General features: G+C 44.0%; 1 protein-coding gene across 3 annotated transcripts in view; it reads left to right on the top strand.

Annotated features, from left to right (window-relative positions):
* Positions 1–21,734, top strand: part of LOC105499264 (ADAM metallopeptidase with thrombospondin type 1 motif 17) — a 361,725-nt gene that overhangs the window by 276,862 nt on the left and 63,129 nt on the right. For all 3 annotated transcript variants that reach the window (XM_071100557.1, XM_071100559.1, XM_071100558.1), the window contains 2 exons: positions 1,853–2,012; positions 4,569–4,704. In XM_071100557.1, coding sequence (XP_070956658.1) covers positions 1,853–2,012; positions 4,569–4,704 — 296 coding nt within the window. The remainder of the gene's footprint in view (positions 1–1,852; positions 2,013–4,568; positions 4,705–21,734) is intronic.

Here is a 21,734-nt window from a genome sequence, read left to right on the forward strand (position 1 = left end):
TCACAGAACAAATCCTCCTATTCCGAGTTAAAAGCAGATATTCAGAGGGACTAAGAGAGCAGGCAAAACATAAAACCTGTACTGAAATCTCACCCGTTAACATGAGAATTTGCTTTCTCTAGCAAACGCCAATGTGAGTGTATTTCCCTTTTCACCAAAAGCTTTTGTAAACTGAGCAAGTTGTTAGCCCGTTAAAGCGAAGTACGCAGCCTGGATTCATTCAGACCAGGATGAACAAAACTCGGAGAAAGCAACTACTACCGTAACTGAAGTTTCAGCCCTCGCTTAATATTGATAGCTTTTCTTTCAAAATGTGATTGTCACTTGAAGATTTTAAAACTGAAAATGAGAGGTGCCCCTTTGCCTCTATATAGAAAGCCATTGTCCCCAAACTGGGGTGTACACACTGTTTGCAGAATCTGTAGCACCCAAAGAATCATGGGGACCTGCATTTGAAACCAATTACACACACACACACACACACACACACACACACACAATACGTGGCTACAAAATTGCATGAAATTTGTTTCATATGAATTCTCAATTCACCAGTCTTATTCTCATACTGAGCTGATAAAGATCTCTTTCTAAGACTAGTTTGGTTTTTGGTGGACTTGTTTTCCTAACTGGAGGCATTTTTCCAAATGTGTTACGCCAGGTCTCTCTGGTGAAGCCGTGGATGTTGATGCAGTTAGGTTTGCTCTGAGCACTGCAGCCCAACCCCACAACTCAGCCTTGGAGACTGAGAGATGGCTGGAGGGAAATGGCTCCCATTGTCTGGTACACTTTGACCTGGTCTGCCCCAAGTCAAGTCAGGTGGGCCATGCACACCCTCCCGTTAGTGCCTGCTGGCCCATTCTCTCGGACGTCTCAGGCTGGAAGTGAATCTGCTAGTTACTTAGACCCAGGGGCACTCACTGCTTCCAGGCTTAGCTTGAAGACTCATTATCCACAGACAAACCATGTTAAGCTCCTACAAGAGGGCTTGTTTGACACCATTGTGTCTAGATAAATAAAACTGATCATACACCTGCTGTCTTTACAAGACTTGTCACATGCCGTTCTAAACCCATCTATTCTGTATGTTCTTGCTGACTAGGATTTCAGATCCAAGGTCTCCAAGCTGTATGGTAGTTTCCCACAAAACATGATAGATCCCTCCCTCTACCTCCACTGCACTCCTGGCTTGAAGCCTTGAGCCTGGCTCCTGCCACCCTTGGGTACAGTCATCATCCTGGCTCCCATGACAGTGGAGGCCTCTTGCATCCTTGAACTCTCAAACCGATGCCACCCAAAGTCCTCTGGCAGTGAGCTGCATTTTGCCCTTGAGCTTGCCTTACCCCTGACTCTCTGGACCAACTGACATGGCAGTGGTTGATGATGGGGAGTGAAGGATGATGTTCATTTCCAAAGAAGTAGAGTCACCGCACTTGCTCTGATGCCTTTCTAAGTAAAAGTTTATCCATGTCTTTCCTGTGTGCAAGGGCAGCTTTGTGGGTGAACACGCAGGACTGTTCTCTGCGTGGAGCAGCTCTCCATGAAAAGCGCAGTGAGAGGTTTCAGAGTTGCTTATCCTAAAGCTCCTAGTCTAAGCTGGTCTCTCTCTTGGGTAGGAAATAATAGAACTTCCTGATGATGGTTTGCATTCGCCCTGCTCCCAAGTTGAGTCCCTGAGGAATCCAGGGCTGAGATAAAGGAGCACCCTCAGTCAAACCTGTTTTCAGCCCCAGAAAAGAGCTGGTTACCCCTCATAGAGAAACAGCCGCGGTGTGCCTGTGTGTGCAGATTTGGCAATCCCGTGGGCCTTCGTTCCTTTTCAAACTGGCCTTTTGTTTTGCGGCTGATCCAGGTGTTGTTATTTCACGACCAAGATTATGGAATTCATTATGAATACACTGTTCCTGTAAACCACACTGCGGAAAATCAAAGTGAACCAGAAAAACCGCAGGATTCTTTGTTCATCTGGACCCATAGCGGCTGGGAAGGGTGCAGTGTGCAGTGTGGAGGAGGTGAGTGGCCGTGGGCCGTGGCCTATTGGGCGTGGGGTTTTGCTGAAGGAAGGAGAAAGGCATCTGTGGCCAGCACACAGAGTCTGGGAAATCTGTAACCTGTAGTTCCATGGGAATTTAATCATACCCCACCGAAAATCTCTCTGCAAAATACTTGGGTAGAGTCTTCCCAACTCCCACACTAGGATCATGCCCATACCGCTGCTTTGCCCGGAGCTCAGGGCCCCCCAGCTCTGACCTGTGGGTGAAGTGGGGTTTGGCTGATGTATGACTACGTCTTGGGTGTGACAGGTGGACCCTGGGAATAAACAGAATAGACCTTCAACTGTTGCCGCTTGCTGGAGGGGCACCAAAGCATGTCTCTGCCCACTCCCAAATTCCCTTCCCTCTTGGCCACAGTCACCTCACTCCAGGACACAATGGAAAGAAAAAGTCCTGCAAGTCGGGTGAAACATTCCTAGCACGAGTCCTGACTGCACAACTTCCTGCTTGACCTCAGCAAATGACTTCCTCTCTCTACCCCGAGTTCCCTCACCTCTAAAATAGGATAGTTGTCTCTCATGCCCCCTGCAGGGTCCGCAGGGTGAGCCAAAGAGCCTGTCGTACAGCAAGAATCAATATGACCACAAGGCATTGTATTTATTGTTGTGTCATTGAGAGGGAGCAGTAGGAAGTCATTCTGAACTCTGAGTCAGCAGTTTCTTAGTACAGTGCTGTCTGTCACCCTAGCAGGGAACATAGCAGGGTCATGGGAGATGGAACACAGGGTGGGTGGATTTTAGTGGGCACAGAGTTGGGACAGAAGATTGACCTGGACTCTGGTAGGCCAGCCCAGAGAGTTGGATGCCGGATTGGAAGCCCGGGCATAGCCCCTGCCATCCCTAGTCCTGAGCATCTATTAACTGCTTGGATAAGTTTTATTGGATGTCCAATATGTAAAGCATTGCTTACCATTTAAGGGACTCATCCCATTTTTCATGGGTAGGAGTTATAGACACACAGAAATTTCTTCCTGGGCATCTTGGCCAACCACCCTCACTGTCTGTGCTTAGCCTCTTCCTGCAGCAGCCCTGCGGCAGTTGGCATAGCCTCTGGATACCACCATCAGCCCTGCATCCACCACTCTGCACCTCTCCCCGGGGGACCTTCTCCCCCTCAGCCCTTAGCTGCCCCTTGTGTAGATGGCCTTTCAACCTCCAAATCCAGCCAACACATCTACCTCTGATTCCAGCCAGATTTTCCTCTTGGGCAACTTGTCGCAAACTAAGCATAGCCCACATGGAAGAGTAAACAGGCTCTCCTGGGGTCAGGGGCAGGCTGTTCTGTTGCTGTTGGCTTGATGGCAATCCTTTTATGACACTGATGACTTCCAGCTTCCTAACACAGTGGTCAGACCTGCCACCACAGCTGAAAGCAGTTCTGTGCTTTCTGTACTCACAAAAGGCTGCCATGTGGGGCAGCAGGAACTGGCGGTGGAGTTCAGGTCTCCATGATTTCGAGTCATCCCTACGTGACAAATTGCCCAGGACACAGACCAGCAAGGAGCCCAGGATCCAAATAGTTGTGCTCGACTCCCTATTAATCTTTTATTGTCACTCTTCCCAAATAATAATAATAATGACAGCAGTAGAGCTAACATGAAGTGTTAGCCACCTGCCAGGTTCCTTTCTATGGACACCATATATATTTGTTTATTTTAATCATCACTGAGGCACCCTCAGGCACAGAGAAATTAAGCAAACCAGCCTGCTTGAGGAAACCGAGATGCAGAAACATGGTGGCCAACTGTCGACACTATGGTCACTGTGATGCTATTTGTGATAGAGCCAAGACTTGAACCCAGACAGCCTGGCTCCAAGGGCCACCCTCGTAACTCCCAGTCACTCGGCCTGCCTGACAAAGGCCTGCCTGCCATGCAGTGTTTAGGGTGCTCTGGGAACACCCAAAAGAAGGGCTACATCCAACTGGGATAATGGATTAGCAAAGCTTCTCAAGAGCAGGTGGGAGCTCCGCCATAAGTACCAGCTGGCTGGCTAGACAAATTCAGAATGGCTCTGGAATGCCTGTCTAGAGGATGCAGGTCTGCGTGTCTTCCAGACCAGACTCCTTGTCCCCCACTTCTCCCCAGCAAGCAGGAGTTCTGTAATAGGTAGCCAGACTCTCTAGTGAGGGCTGATGTGTAAGTATTTAATTGAGATCGGCTCTCCATAGACTTTAAACATCAATCCAGAAGATAAAAAGATGAGCAATCTTTGGAAATTAAAGGCCCAAATCAACGAACCCCAAGCTGTCCAAGGACACCGCTGATCTGAGGTGTTGCTGCTTTCTCATCCTGTTCTAGAATCTTCCAGGGCCCCACTCTGCCTTCTGTGTCTTGCACCCTCCTCCCTGCAATTACAGTTCTTCTCTACAAACCCACACAACATTTACAACAGTCACTCTAAATGACAAAGTGCCCATCAGCAGCACCCAAACATTCCTTCATGGGCATGCAAGCCCAGCCTTTCCAGGTGGGTGAGGCCACAGTCTCTCAGCTCCCTGTGGTTTGGTTTCCAGGGGAGCGCAGAACCATCGTCTCGTGCACACGGATTGTCAACAAGACCACAACTCTGGTGAACGACAGTGACTGCCCTCAAGCAAGCCGCCCAGAGCCCCAGGTCCGAAGGTGCAACTTGCACCCCTGCCAGTCACGGTAAGGAGCTGGGTTCTGTTCTGTAGCTTGGACCCACCAGAATCTGGGGCAGCAGCACCATCAATGGTGGGGAGCAATAGGCAGTTAATGCCACAGTACTGCTCTATGCTATGTTCTGTTATTGTTGATGAGTGATTTCTGCTTGCTCAAATTACCAAATTTCTAGCTACTGAGCCAGAACTCTGATGGAAATACAGTCTTCACTGGAAGGCATTCTGTAGGAGACCATTAGTAACATCTCATGGCACAGGGAAAAAAAAAAAAAAAAAGCCACCACCACACTTTTAACCAGTACCCATTGGCTTCCCCAAATTACTTTGTCTTGGTGGAGAAGGAAACAAATATTAGCATCTGAGTGTCCAGGAGAAAGGGTGCACACAGGCTAATGTTGTGGGTGACCTGTTTCAGTGGCTGAAATTCATGCCAATGAGTGTGGATCTTGGTGTTTGTTCTTTGGGATCAATCAGAACTTCTGTCCCAACCCCAGCTTTCATGGCCGTGTTACCGATGTGAACTCTCTTAGGTTGTCAGGAGATGAATTGTGTGGAATATGTTCATCAGTTAAGCCTCCTCTTTTCGAGTCATTTTAGCGTGACTTCGGCAAATCCATTACATTGTGTCATGTCACCCTTTGACCTTCCGTTCGGCCCTGAATTGAGGTGAATGGTTTTTGCTTTGCGGTTCTGTGTATCATTTAAGGCATGTTGACCTTTTCCAATTAGACTGGGTGTTTAGTATTTCCATTTTTTAGGTTTCTTAACTCAATTTGTGCCGCTCGCCTAGTACAAGAGTTTCACAACATATTTGGTTTCTGCACCATCCCCCTTTGTTTTGTCAAACTCTTAAAATGTGTCTGAGTGAGAAAGAGAGGAGACAGGAAGGAAAAAAAGAAGGTGAGGCTTGCTGCGATGATTTTCTGTGCTCCTTGCCAAATTAAGAATGAAATTCCACCCTTAAGGCTGAAGGCCTGGAGGAAGAGCTCACTGCAGGAAATCTGCTTGAGCACCCTCGGTATGAGCAGCCGTACCACAAACCTATCGATCAGTCCCTCAACAAGTCACATTCGTGGGCCACAGAAAGAAGGATTTGCCACTGTAAAGACTCAGCAGTCTAACAGGCTACAGCCTCTTCTCTGGAAACTAAAGATGGCCTGGCCCTGGTGAAGTGATTGGAAAATAGGGTAAGAGACGATGGAGGAGGAGAGGTCAGCATGAGTTCAATGGCATGATTGAGCAAAAAGGTCTTAGGGCTCCATTCGAGAAGCATATTTTAAAATCAGTTCTGTTTTCAAACTATTTTATACCCAAGTCTTTTTAAAATTATGCACAGAAACCAATAAAATGAAACAGATGAAATGAAAGCTGCTGCCACTGAATTGAGACACACACGTGATGTGGCAGAGTGGGCCAGTCTACTCTGCCTTTTCCACCTCTCACAGTAGGTCCTGGCTCCTCTGTGGGACTCCAGGGATAAGGTTTAAAAATCAAGGGTTCTGGCCGGGCGCGGTGGCTCAAGCCTGTAATCCCAGCACTTTGGGAGGCCGAGATGGGCGGATCACGAGGTCAGGAGATCGAGACCATCCTGGCTAACACGGTGAAACCCCGTCTCTACTAAGAAATACAAAAAATAGCCGGGCGAGGTGGCAGCGCCTGTAGTCCCAGCTACTCGGGAGGCTGAGGCCGGAGAATGGCGTGAACCCGGGAGGCGGAGCTTGCAGTGAGCTGAGATCCGGCCACTGCTCTCCAGCCTGGGCTACAGAGCGAGACTCCGTCTAAAAAAAAAAAAAAAATCAAGGGTTCTGCGTCCTGTAGTGATAGAGTAGCTTATATTGGACCAACCCTCCTGCAGATTACAATTACAAACTCTGGAGACAGTATAAAAAGCAATTGTTTAAAAGCTAGAAAGCAGCCTGGGAGAGGGGGCTCCCGCCTGTAATCCCAGCACTTTGGGAGGCCAAGGCGGGCAGATCACTTGAGGTCAGGAGTTCGAGATCAGCCTGGCCAACATGGTGAAACCCTGTCTCTACTAAAAATATAAAAATTAGCCGGGTGTGGTGGCAGATGCCTGTAATCTCAGCTACTCAGGAGGCTGAGGCAGGAGAATTGCTTGAACCTGGAGGCGGAAGTTGCAGTGAGCCGAGATCGTGCCACTGCACTCCAGCCTGGGCAACAGAGCGAGACTCCATCTCAAAAATTAATTAATTAATTAAAGCTAGAAAAAAATTAGAAACTGAAGAGAAATAAAGAAATGGAGGAATAGAGTGGCATGGAATTGAATTACCCATGTTGACAGCTCTTTAACCAAATGAAGGCCCTAGTTCCATTGAGACTAACTAAAAGTCTGATAGATACCTGCCATCTTTTACTGGTTAAGCCATCAAAGGAGAATATTCAGGGAAACCCATAGCAGCTAGAAATTGAGAAGGAAAAACTCCAGAAAAGAGGGAGCCACAGAAGGGGACTCCCAAATTCTGCATGTATCTCAAGAATCTCTGGGAATTCTTAGAGACTAAGGCCAAATCTAAGAATAAGACAGCCCCGCCAGACCCCACATAGCACAGCTAAGGCTAGAAGACCTGAACTGAGACGGTAGCTGCTGCCCACCATAAGAGAGACAATGCCTGGAGTTTTATTCCAGCAAATTAGCTGCCTACTAAAACAAACATTCAATATTCTTCTAAAATGATACTCTAGAACTGCATTGTTCAATATGGTAGTCACTAGCCACTCCAAATTGAAATCTGCTCTAAATATAAAATATACATGAGGTTTTAAATATTTAGTATGAACAGAGATTATAAGTCTTAACTTAATTTTATAAAATAATTTTAGATTATAAAATATCTTAATTTTCATGTGATTACTTTGATTATAATCATCCCAAAGGATTATATTTTGGATACATTGGGATAAACAAAATTACTAAAATTAAAATCGAGATTTTTTTACTATTTTAATGTGACTTCTAAAAAACCCAAATTAACAGGGTGGACATGGTGGCTCATGCCTGTAATCCCAACACTCTGGGAGGCCAAGGCAGGTAGATCATCTGAGGTCAGGAGTTCGAGACCAGCCTGGCCAACATGATGAAACCCCATCTCTACTAAAAATACAAAAATTAGCCAGACATGGTGGCACACACCTGTAGTCCCAGTTACTCAGGAGGCTGAGGCAGGAGAATTGCTTAAACCTGGGATATGGAGGTTGCAGTGAGCTGAGATCATGCCTCTGCACTCCAGCCTAGGTGACAGAGCCAGACTCCATCTCAAAAAAAAAAAAAAAAAATCCAAATTATATATCCAGTTCTCATTTCTGTTGACCAGTACTTCTGTTCATTAGTGTATCATTCACAGTGTTCTGGGCACAATCCAAAATTACTAGTCATACAGGGAAACAGATCCATACTCAAAAGAGAAGGCCATTAATGGAGACTGACTGCAAGATGACGTATGTGTTGGAATTAGAAGAAAAGAATGTTAAAGCAGCTATTGTGACTATGCTAAAAAATGTAAGAAAAGCTATGCTCATGGTCACAGAACATTTAGGGAATCTCAAGAAAAAAAGAGATACTCTACAAAACACAATTTTACGACTAAAAAATACAATATCTGAAATTTTAAAAATTCACTCCATGGATCTAACAATAGAGTAAGATGATGAAAGATTAGTGAAGTTGAAGATAGAAGTTTGGACATTATTCAGTCTAGAAAACGGGAAGGAAAAAATTGTTGACAATGAGCAAGACTCAGTTACCTGTGGGGCAGTATCAAGCATTTTAGCATAAGGGTAATGGGAGTCACAGAAGGAGAGGAGAGAGAAGATGGAGCAGAAAATAATCATTTAAGGAACAGTAATCAAAAATTTCCCAGGTTTAGTGAAAGACAGATGAGAAGTAATCAGATCACATCTTCATGTTTCAACTAGATTCCAGATTAATTCAAGGTGCCATAACAAAGCCCTCTGGTCATTACAACAAGTGGGCCAGTATAGCAAGTTCATGATTTTGCCTCCCATGTATCTTCTAAGAGAGAACCTTGCTGCACTGCAAAACTGAAAACAGAAAATCATGTAGGAAAACACCTATAAAACAAAGTGACATAAACAAACATGAGTATAAACTCTATAAATGAGTGCCACGGAGCTGTGCTAAGCCTATGATAGATAACATCAAGTGTGTGTATTGCTACAGAAAGTTCAGAGTCATTCTGGCTTGATAGACCACAGTCCTGCAGTCTTGCCATGTTTTAGCCAAGTTCAGGCCAAACACACTTCAGACTAAAAGCAATTTCAGAAGCACGTTATTAGTATCTCCGTAGAACAGGAGTCAGCAAACTTCATCTGTATAGGTCTAGAGAATAAATACTTTTGCCTTCACAGGCCACATGTGGTCTCTGGCACATTTTTTTCTGTATTTTGAGTCATAATCCTTTAAAACATGTAAAATTTGTTCTTTACTCTTGGGTTGTACAAAAATAACCCCGCAGGCCAGACTTAGCCCATGCATAAGAGTTTGCTGGCCTCTGTCTCAGATTATTGCTTACTCTCATTTTGCCCACTGAGATATTGGGACCACACCCTCAGCATGAGCCAGAGCTCTGCAGGTATTAGCTCAGGGAATGTATTTTCTTATTATACAAAGGAGAACATGTTAGAATACTGAATTTCTTTTTATTGTGTAACTTGATAAATATTCGATTTCTGCCTCCCCACCACTTCTCTTTTCCCACCTCCTTCCACTCCCTTCCTGACTGTAAAATCATGTGAATCAGACTTAAAGAATGAGTGGAATTACTTAGAGCCCAGAAGAAAATGAAATTGAAAAACAAGAGAAAATAGCACCTAAAATCTGCCTTAGACAGCCTCGACAGGAAGTGCCTGGATGCCTGCCCTAGGCTGGTTTTGTTTGCTAATTTGTTGATTTGTTTATTCTGAACCATCTGACCTTGTATTTTTTCTTAAAAGTGCCATGACTCATCAGAGAGGATTTATTGTTTGGCTAAAGAAATGTATAATCTGATAATAGATTTTAAAGCTCTTGCAAGTCCTAACAAGATAGATCTATGCATATATACATACACATACATACATACACACACGTAAATATGTCTACATGCACAATATACATCTATATATACGTATTATGTACAGTAGTCCCTGCTTATTTGCAGTTTTGCTTTCTGTGGTTTCAGTTACCCAGGGTCAACCATTGCCCAAACATATTAAAAGGAAAATTTCTGAAATAATTCATCAGTTTTAAGTTGCTTGCTGTTCTGAGTAGTGTAATGAAATCTCACACCATACTGCTCTGTCCTGCCCAGGACATGAATCATCCCCTTGTCCAGGGGATCTACAGTGTCTCTGCTCCCTGCCTGTTTGTCACTCAGTAGCCATCTCAGTTAGCAGATCGACTGTTGGGTGTCATAGTTCTTGTATTTTACTTAATAATGGTCTCAAAGAACAAGAGTGGTGATGATGGCAAGTCAGATGTGCTAAAGAGAAGCTGTAAAATGCATCCTATAAATGGAAAGGTAAAAGTCTTCAACTTAATAAGGAAAGAAAAAAAATGTGTGCTGAGGTTGCTCAGATCTACAGTAAATGAATCTTCTACCCATGAAATTGTGAAGAAAGAAGAAAGAAATCTGTGCATAGTATATACAGGGTTCAGTACTAGCCTTAGTTTCTAGCATCCACTGGGGGTCTTAGAACATATCTGCCACAGATAAGGGAGGACTTCTGTACAGCTATTATACACACACACATATTTGGACAACAAAATTTGAATTATTGCATGGCACGATCTAGTTGTCATGAGTCTTTCATAAGAACCTGTGGTTACGTGGATTCATGCTAGTAAGTGAAGAAAAGTGGAAAGACTGACCTTAGGAAATGAATGCCAGAAAATCAGGGAGATTGGACACACAAGTAAAAACTGCACTTGGGCAAGAGGGTGAGGTGGAGATGTGGAGGGTCTGGATTACAAATGGCTGTTTCAGATGGGGTGGCTTGAGTAGAGGACAGAGCCTGTAACCTGGAAGAAGAGCCCAAGAATCCCATGGTGTGAACTTTATTAAACAAGCCAGAATGCAACCCATTGTTGAACCTGGCAAGGTGAAAGAGCCTTTCTGTGTTATTGTTACTCTTTGACCTTTAAAATGGCAGAGATGTTTGTCTTTTTCCTTTATACTTTCCTTTATTTCTCCTGATCTCCCTTTAATTTTCTTCAACCCTTTTTCCATTGAGTTCCTGACAGTTTCCTTTGCCTTCCCAACTGCACACCATTAGCACCTCTTTATTCTAATCCTAGCTCTGTGGATACTTCTCCCAAACCCTGCTGTAACCATATGGAATCTGGAGTCTGACACGCACGACAGATGGCGTCTCCCCAGCATCTCACACACCAACACAAAAACATAGACAAACCTGGCCCTGACATTGGCAGGCGTGGCAGAAATCACAGATCAGCTCAGCTGTTATGGCCGTGGCCAGCAGCCTTCACCTTGCTGACCACAGTCTGCAGGGAAGAGTCCTCCCCATCGTTCAGCATCCAAAGAGCAGTACTGTGTGCCGAGACTCTTGAGACCCAGCCTCAGGTGGTCCTGGAGCAAGGAGGCAGGAGCTGGCAATGAAGTGGACTTGTCCCGGCACACAGACCTTGTGCTTTACCAGATTTAACATTTTTGCAGTCTTTAAGAGCTTATTCGCCACTTGAAAAAGGCCATTCCAAGTTATTAGATATTTCCCTATAGTATTTATGATTTGAACTTCTTCCCAGGCAGTACATGCTGTACTGTACATTGAATTAGAGTGATTCAGAAAAGAACATTCAACATCTTACTGGCAATTGAATTGAATAGTCATTTTCAAGGAAGTGTCTTTGGTTTTTAAATTTGTTCTCCTTCCTCAATTATCTTAATCAGGCTGGCCTTATTTGGGGTTAAAATGGAATAGAATCCCTTCCTTTTTATTAAAGCACATTTTGTGTGTGTGCACGCGTGCATATATGAGAGAGAGAGAGATTGTGACTTAAGAATGAAGTCACTGGAATATGTGGATCTTTAGCTACAGCCACAATCTGAAAAGATACGGTTTTTTAATCAATTTCTTGCTAGTCTGAAACATAAACATTTTCTTTCCTGTCTTTTTCTAAACTAAAATAGGTAAATCTAATTGTGACTAAATCTGTGGTCTGTTACATGCCTTGTTGATGGTATGTGAGTGGGGAGGAGAAATTTACATTGCCAAAATGCTGGAACTTTTTCTGACACAAATTTCAGGATGTCACCTGTCTTTAAATTAAGTGGTAAATTTTGAAGCCTTACCTTATTGATCTAAATTAAGAAACATTCAAGATGGAGGACAAGAAAGCATTTTCAGAGATTTTTTTATTTTTTTGGGTCATTTGACCATCCCTTCGTTTGATCATTACAGAGAATGAGAGAACGCCCTGGTGCCAGGTTCACAGGCGACAGGATTTCTCCTGTTGGGAAACGCTTTGCATGTAGGCTCTGCAACCCATCAAAAGAGATGCTTCTCTCTTCCTGACTTTTCTGAGTAATAAAATATGAAGACCATCAAGCACTTGATGTTTCCATTTGACTTTTTATGTCACAATTACAAGAAAGGAGAAGTAAAGGGAAAAGGTGAGATTTAGTCTGAGGAATACTGAAAGAACAAAAACAATAACAACCGCTGCCCCCAAAAAGATTACAAAGCGATCTATCAGAAATGAAGGGAAGCTGTGTATTCTCCAGGTTCTGGAAGAAACATCAGCCCATAGAAGAAATGGCTGTGCAGTAAGGGCAACAGTGGAAGGGTTCCTAACTTGTGGAATTGCTGAGAGGTTTCAGAAATGAGCTTGGATATGTTGCTGGCTGCTTCTCCAAATGGTCCTTTCCCCTTTGCCTTGAGCCTTTTTTGGTCATTCTTGGCAGAGTCCAGTGCTCGCTGACTCTCTTACAGCAATGAACAGTCCACAGATAAGAATTATTCATTTCTCCTTCTGAGTGTATACTTATATACAAATACATTGAAAGTAAAAAGACGGAAAAAGTTGTATCATGCAGACAGAGAGCAGGAGTGCTATACTAATATCAGACAAAAAGATTTTTTATAAAAATATATTACTGGAATACAGACATTTTATAATGATAAAACGGCAATCCATCAGGAAGATATAACAATTGTAAACATATAAGACCCTAAAATACATGGAGCAAAACTGACAGAAATGAAGGAATAAATAACTCAACAATAGTAACTGGAGACTTCAGTACCTCACTTTCAATAATGGATTTTAAAAACAAGGTATATCAACAAGGAAATGGAAGACTTCAACAACATTATAAACCAACCAAACCTAATAGATATCTATAAAACACTCCACCTAACAACAGCAGAATTTCCATACGGAACATTATTCAGAATAGATCATATACTAGGCCAGTAAATAAACCTAACAAGCACAAAAAAAATAGAAATAATACGAAGTATGTTCTCTGGCCACCATGGAATGAAATTAGAAATCAGTAAGAGAAAGAAGTTTAAGAAACTCATAAGTACATGGAAATTAAACAGTACCCTTCCTAAACAACCAGTGGGTCAAAGAGAAATCACAAGGAAAACTAAATCATATTTTGAGATGAATGGAGGTGAAGGCGCAACATAACAGAACTTCGGGAATGTGGCTAAAGCAGGCCTGAAGGGGATATTTATGGTTGTAAACACTTATATTGAAAAAGAAGAAAGATTTCAAATCAGTAAACTAACCTTCCATGTAATGACACTGGGAAAGAAGAGCAACAAACCCTAAAACAAGTAGAATGAAAGAAATAGTAACATTCATGCAGAAATTAATTAAATAAAGGGTAGAAAACAGTAGAGCAGAATAATGAAACCAAAAGTTAACTATGGGAAGAAATCAACAAAATTGGCAAGTCTTTAGCTAGATTGGCCAAGAAAAAAAGACGTAAATTACTAAGTTAAATAATGAAAGCAGGAATGTTACTACTGAGCTTACAGAAATAAAAAGGATTGGGAATGAACACTGTGAACAACTGTATGCCCTAAGTTAGATAACTTTCAGAAAATGGACAAAGTCCTACACATAAGCAAACTACTGAAACCAAATAAAGAGCATCTGCAAAAAACCCACAACTAACACCATATTTAAAAGTGAAAGACAGAATGCTTTTCTCCAAAGATCAGGAGCAAGACACAGTATCTGCTCTTACTATTTCTATTCAACATTTTATTAAAGATTCCAGCCTAGGCATTTACCCAAGTAAATGAAATAAAATGCATCCATATTTGTATAGAAGAAGTAAAACTGTCTGTATTTACAAATGACACGATATTGTATACAGATAATACTAAGGAATCTCTAAAAACGATTAGAACTAATAAACAAGTTCTGGATGTTTGCAGATGTAAGATCAACAAGGAAAAATCAATTGTATTTCTGTATAGCATCAATTAAGTGAAGTTAAGAAAAAAATCCACTTATAATAACATCAAAAAAATAAAATACTTTGGAATAAATTTAATAAAAGAATTTTAAAACTCATATTCTGAAAACTACAAAAATATCTCAATAAATGGAAAGACATTCATTTTCATGAATGAGAAGACTTGTTAAGATAACAGTACTCTACAAATTGATTTATAGATTTAGTGCAATCTCTCAAAATTCAAGCCGTCTTGCTTCCACAAATGGGGACGTGACCCTAAAATCCGTATGGAATTGCAAAGGGCCTCAAATCATCAAAACAATCTTAGAAAAGAATAGCAAAGTTGGAGGACTCCTGCTTCCCAGTTCCAAAGCTTACTACAAACTAGAGTGATCCAGACAGTGTGGCCCTGGCATAAGGATAGACATAAAGAACAATGGCACATAACTAAGAGTCCAGAAATAAATCTTCACAGTTATTGTCAATTGCTTTTCCACCAGGGTGCCAAGAGCAATCAATGGAGAGAGAATAGTCTTTTCAAACAAATGGTGCTGTGACAACTTGCTATCCACATGCAAAAGAATGCAGTTGGAGGTGGGGTGCATTGGCTCATGCCTGTAATCCCAGCACTTTTAGAGGACTGCTTGAGTCCAGGAGTTCGAGACCAGCCTGGGCAACATGGTGAAACACTTTCTCTACAAAAAATACAAAAATTAGTCTAATGTGGTAGTGTGTGTCTGTAGTCCCAGCTACTTGGGTGGGGGGGGGGGCAGGCTGAAATGGGAGGATCGCTTGAGCCCAGGAAGTCGAGGCTGCAGTGAATCTAGATTGAGATTGCACCACTGCACTACAGCCTGGGTGACAGAGTGAGACCCTGTCTCAAAAGACAAAGGACAATCAAAAAATGTGAAAAATATTTTCAAATTATATATCTGATAAGGAACTTATGTTAAGAATATCTAGGCCAAGCATGGTGGCTCATGCCTGTAATCCCAGCACTTTGGGAGGCCAAGTTGGATGGATCTCCTGAGCTCAGGAGTTCAAGACCACCCTGGGCAACATGGTGAAACCTCATCTCTACTAAAATACAAAAAATTACCTGGGTGTGGTGGCACATGTCTTTAGTCTCAGCTACTCAGGAGACAGGCACGAGAATTGCTTGAGCCCCAGAGGTGAAGGTTGCAGTGAGCCGAGATCATGCCACTGCACTCCGGCTTGAGCTACAGAGTGAGACTCTGTCTCAAAAAAAAAACAAAAAAACAAAAAAGGGAATACCTAAAGAACTCGTACAACTCAATAATAAGATAACACAGAACCTAGCTGAAAACTGAACAAAGGATCTGAACAGACATTCCTCTAAAGAAGGTGTACTCAGCATCCTTAGCAGGGAAATGCCAATCAAAACCATATGGAGATTCCACTTCACACTCACTAGTGTGGCTGTGATCAAAAAGATAGATGATAACAAATGTTGATGAGGATGTTGAGAAATCAGGACTTTCATACACTGGGATGGGAATATTAAATGACACAACCACTTTTTAAAAGAAATCTGACAGTTGCTCAAAAAGTTCTGCTTTGAGTTATTATTCAAATCAGCAATTCCAGTACTGTGTGTATACCCAAGAATAATAAAAACATGTCCACACAAGAGCTTGTACACAAACGTTCATAGCATTATTTATAATGGCCAAAAGGTAGAAGCATGGCACATGTTCATTCACTGAAGAATAGATAAACAAAATGCAATATATTCAGGGAGTGCAATATTATTCAGCCATAAAAAGGAATGAAGTTCTGGCACAGAGAAACCCTGAAAACATGCTAAGTGGAAAAAGCCAGACACAAAAGGTCACGTATGAAATTCCATTTAGATGCAATGTCTAGATGAGACAAAATCCATAGAGATGGAAGGTAGATGCCTAGGGCTAATCAGGAGGGAGAGGGATGGAATTGGGGGTTGATAACTAAAGGGTTACAGGGTTTCTTTTGTTGTAATAAAAATATCCTAGATTGTAATGAAAACCATTGAATTGTATGCTTCAAATGTTTGAATCGTGGTATATAAGTTATATCTTAATGCTATTAAAAAACTCACGAAAAAGTGCACATTTATGGTTGCAGGCTCTTGGGGAGCTAAGGAGAGGCCTTCCACAGGCTCCCGTGAGTTCAAAGGCTGACACAACAACCCAAAGCTCACGATATCTCGGGACTTGGGGCAGTGGAGACAGTCAGGAGCCTGTGCTAGAAATGTCCTAATTGTCCCTTCTCAAGCAGGCATCGATGGATCTTGTTTAGCAGCTGCCTTTTATCATGCTGGGCTGCTTATGTCACCACCTCCTCTGTCCTTTCTTGCTGCGCAGTTTCAGCTTCTCCCAGCGCCTCTGGTGGGGATTCTTAGGACAGAGAATTTGCCCAGTGTGGTCTGTTGTGCTTCGGCAGGCCCTTTCACAGTGCACCTTCTTGCTGCCTCTCTGCGCCCTCCTTACCTTTCCCCTGGAGGGGCTTTCTGGCAAGTCATGCACCGCCATGGCTGTCATTCCCAAAGACTCTGACAGAGAAGCCCTAATCCTTCTCCCTGGGCCGGCCATCATCTTTGCAGCCTCATAGAAAAGCCATCCCAAGCTTCACATTGGAGACACCCTCCCATTGGCTGGTTGGGTTTGGAACTGGGAGTCAGGGATTTTCTTTCCCCATGTTCTCTGTGCTTCTCACTTGCAGTGGAGCCTGGACGGGACTCCCTATGTCTCTGAGCAGTAGCTTGTACACCCATAACCTGCAGAGAATAACAATGTTCTCTGCATGTTATTTCAACAACGATAACTTGGTGAGTCATCTTTTCATTTTCTAGGTCATTTCTTGTTCATATTTATACCACATACTACCAAGTTCTTGCAGGATTTGACATTGCTTAATATTGGCCTGAGCCCACCTACCTTAGTACTGGACAAGATGAAAAAGGGTGTTGTAAACTGAACAGGGAGGCCAGCCTCTGGGGGTCCCTCTGGAACCATGCAAACCCGCCTGTCCTCCTGGTGGCCCCCAGCTTGCCCCCTGGCTTGGCACACCTGAGGATCAATGCCTCGATTTGCTCACCCCAGTCAGTGAAATCCTACCCCGAAAAAAGTGCCATCCTCCTTTCCCCCTCATCCCCTGCACCTCTGCCTCAAACCCCAAAACAGAAACATCAGAATAAGAATGAGCAAACATTACACACTGCTGAGACAGTGAAAATAAGAACGTAACCAAAGTCGTGGCCAGGATCCCTTCACACACACACAGGATAAATCTTTTCCTAGGTAATATATGTACTCTGGAAATACTCCAGAATTCATATTAATTTTTTTAAAATAACTGAGCACATCCCTTATGATCATGTTTTACATCTGTTCCTCTCTAAGAAACCATTTAAGCCTTTCTAGAAAGACCTCACATAGGCTAGATTCATAAACATTCAGGGCTGCCTGTCAGAGCTAATATCGTGAAACCTGGGTCATTTCTAACCATCTAAAGCATTGCTGGGGAATTGCATGCCTGGCCTTTGTTCAAAGTTACTGCGCTTTTGAAAGCTGAGCACCCTGAGTACCTGAGGGTTGCCTTTTTACAAATGTTCCAAGTGCTTGAGTTTTCCTCATGGAGTATGACATTAATCTTAGGTCCCCGGGGTGACGGGGCATTTGCTGGGAGACAGGCAGGTTCTCCTTTTCCAAGGAAGGTGGACTTCCAGCTCTGTGTGCCTGCATGTTTATGCTAAGGCGGTTATTAAGGAAAGAATAGAATGAAAGATTTATCAGTGAGCTAAGGACATTGCACTGAGAGGGAAGAGGCTGAACCTGTTTTAACTTTTTCTTATGTGGGAATGAGTTTATCAGGTCCTTTTCCAAGAGAGGTTTTAATGCTGGAGGAATAAGGAGAACAAGTAGGTGTCAGGCACACAAAGGAGCAGGATGGAGACATCTGAAGCCACCAGTGGCCCTTTCCCCAGTTCTGTTTGGGACATTTTCCAAGAGGGACTTAGTGGCTTAAATGTCAAAGGAAAGAGTTTGCAAGTGAACTGCCTTGGGCTGCTTGTCGGCCAAGGCCACAAACACCAGCTCCGATACAAGCAGTGGTGCACATGTGGGGTCCTTCATCCCAAGCCCAGCAGTGGCATCCCGTTTCTGCAGGGGCTCACTGTGCTCTTCAGGTGAGGCCAGGCATCCAGCCTGCGAGTGGCAGGTGCTTCCCAGGCTGCAGACTACATGCCCTGCAGCTTCCTCGCTGGCCGGCCAGGCCTCTGCACTATGTACACAGTGACCACGGACACAGCACTACCTCCCACAGCACAGCCTGTGCCAAGATTAGAGGGAAAGGGGATTCTGTGGGCATGTCAGGTAGGGAAGTACTGGCTCAGACAGCCCCACAGGTCTCAATACTCTGTGGTCTCTCGCCGACAGATGCACTTTTGATGTACCACTCTGTGCTGTGAACCACTTTGAGGATCCTAGGCTTGTGCTTCTTCCCAGGAGAATTTTAATCCTGGAATCTACCCTTCCTGGAGCTTCTGCAGAAAGAGTTGCTCCCACCAGCAAGGTCAAGGCACTGTTGGCTCACAAGGGCTTGGGGGACCCTATACCTTCCCTAGAGAAGTAAACACAGCCAACCTCTTTCTTCCATTGGATAGACGCTGGTGTATAGTGGGAGGTAAGGAGACCATCCAATAAGTTGATGGCATCACTGCCAATAAAACTTCTGTCCCCTGGCTCAAGCCTGTAATCCCAGCACTTTGGGAGGCCGAGACGGGCGGATCACGAGGTCAGAAGATCGAGACCATCCTGGCTAACACAATGAAACCCCGTCTCTACTAAAAATACAAAAAAATTAGCCGGGCGAGGTGGCGGGCACCTGTAGTCCCAGCTACTCGGGAGGCTGAGGCAGGAGAATGGCGTAAACCCGGGAGGCGGAGCTTGCAGTGAGCCGAGATAGCGCCACTGCACTCCAGCCTGGGCGACAGAGCGAGACTCCGTCTCAAAAAAAAAAAAAAACAACTTCTGTCCCCACCAGTCCCCCAGTCTGCTCCGAAGCCATGGCTGTGGTGTGGACATGCAAGGAGGTGATCCTGGCACCACCGGCTTCTGGAGCACAATTGGGCCTCTCTGGGCCACAGAAACCAAATCTGAACCTGTCCCAAAAAGATAAGAGAATATAGAAAGAATGTGGAGTAGCTCCCAAAATTGAAGAGACACTGAAAAGTTGGTCTGGGAGAGAAGATCCCAGAGCTGGCTGAAGCGGCTCCTGCATCCACTCCAAAGGTAACTCTGCTCAGAACCCAGGTTCCTGCAAAGTCTGATCAGTCTTTCTCAGCTCGTGTGCTCTGCTGCTGTTGGCCAACAAACGGGAGCATGGTAAAGAAAACCGAGGTGTCTCAACTCTCACCAGAAGAAGGAAGATGATATGAGACAGGCAGAAATTATTAAGTCCAATGGAGAGACAGGCTGAGGTCATGATCTAACCAAGACTGAGAAATGAAGATTGTCCAACCCATGTTGCTCTCAGCTAGAATGAGAGCAGGCAAGTCTGTTAGCAAGAGGGCTACTGTACTGGAAAATCCCCGTGTACTGGGAAAAGCCAGCCCAACCGGAATGTTACTCTTGGATGGGAACTTTCAACATCAGCAGCTGTATGATTCTCAAAGCATGAGAGTTTTTTTTCCAAACTCTTCATGACTGGGTGTGGTACAACCTGTTACCAAACCCAGACTTATCCTGGTTATTTTAACCTCAAGATTGTACCAACAGAATCTCCAGTCCCCGGAGTGTAATTTGATCAGGTGCGATGGCTTGGGGGAAAAAAAAAAATGGGTGCAGTGGACTCATCAGCTGCTGGCTCAGCCCTGCTCACTGGGCCTTCTGCTTCCTGTTGAGAGCTTAGTGTGGGCCCATAAATTCCAGAGAACCGTTTTTTGTTTTTTTTTTTTTTCCCTCTCAAAACAGTACTTGAAAATGATTTTATTGTAAAAGTAGAGGATTTGAAAACTCAGAAATTGTATTCTTGCTAAGGTGTAAAGTGCAGAAGCAGCAGAAAGGCAACGCTCTTTGGGAATGGGCCAGTTCACTCTTGCTCATCAGCAGTAAGGAGAGAAAGGAGGAAGTGGCTGCTGGCTGTCTCGTGGGTTAGGGAGCCCCACAGTCCCTCTGGAAAGTCGACGTATTCACCATATTTTACAGATGAAGACTTTGAGACGCTTAGTCATTGAGTAGCTTTCCCAGCCCATTCTGGTAACAAAATGCAAAACAATGTTTTCCTCCTTTAAATCTTACATACTTTCTCCTTCTTCATTCTCATTTTAAAAACAGTACAACCTGCTTCTGCCATGGCATGAAAAAGAACCCTTTTGACCAAGGCAGCTCTAAATCGATATTCAAAAGCGGGGCAAGAGAGTCATCAGGCAGTACTGTAGTGGCATTTAACTCAGAGTGCTATCAAGGGGAAGCTGGAGTGGCTCCTTTCCCTGGAAGTGAAACTCACAGCCCGAAGGCCCAAAGCTCTGGGATTAAACACTAGAGCAATTTCTCAGAATGCTGTGGTTAGTTGGTTTTCTGGCTTGTTGTTGGTGTTATCTGCACCCATACTAGAAAAGAAATTAAAATTCAGGACATATCTAACACAAGGGGTTCAATATGAAGGTGGTTTCCCAGGAGACCTGGAGAGATTTGGGGTTGAGGCAGTAAGAGGTGCTGACGGGTGCCATCCTGGACCTCCAAGACAAGCACACATGCCTAGCTGACCTTGAGCTTGGAGGGGCTGGGAGGGACTCTCACTCAGACCCCAAGTGACCAGTGATGCAAGTTGCTAGGCAATGGAGAAGGAGAGGTGTGTCTGTGACCTAGGCCTGAGATTTTCTGGGTAAGGAACTAAACCTACCCATTCAGGACTCAAACCCACAGCTTCTGAAACCTCCATGCTGTCCTCTATAGCTAAATAATGCATCTACCTGTGCCAAGTGCCGCGTACAGATACGACACCTCCATCATTCCTGTATAGTCTGTGCGACTCTGTTTCTTTAGTCTTCCCTTTCTTTTTCTTGTTCCTCTTCCCCATAAGGGCAAGGACCTTATCAGTGCTCAATTCACTCAGCAGATACTCGTCAGGAACTTATTTGTAGAATCAAGCTGCCATATGTAGTACTCTACAAATGTGGAAATCACCGGGTGTGCAGCTTAGTCTCCAGTGCCCAGCAGTGCCTAGAGCTTAGTAGGTCTTAGTAAGTCATTTGAACAGATACATGGATTGTTTGATACTGGTGGAGGGAATGTGCCTCAGTCATCCCGGAATTGCTCATCTCTATGGTTAGTGGCATTATGTCGAAAATGAGATTTCATTCCAGTGGCATAAGCATTTGCCCATTAGGGGGCAGATGTCTGTCCTGGACAGATGCTCCATTGATGAAGGGGTGGAAATCAGAGGCTGGTCAGGACCCTGGTGTGTGTTGGATTGTCTTCTAGTTAAGTCGTTCACCCTCTCTAGGTACAGCCTGTGGTCGACTTTACCCATGCTGTGTCCTACCCACAGCCCACCTTGACTTCTCCCTCTAGTCCTACTCATT

This window comes from Macaca nemestrina, chromosome 7, assembly GCF_043159975.1.
Source record: "Macaca nemestrina isolate mMacNem1 chromosome 7, mMacNem.hap1, whole genome shotgun sequence".
Classification (NCBI taxonomy): domain Eukaryota; kingdom Metazoa; phylum Chordata; class Mammalia; order Primates; family Cercopithecidae; genus Macaca; species Macaca nemestrina.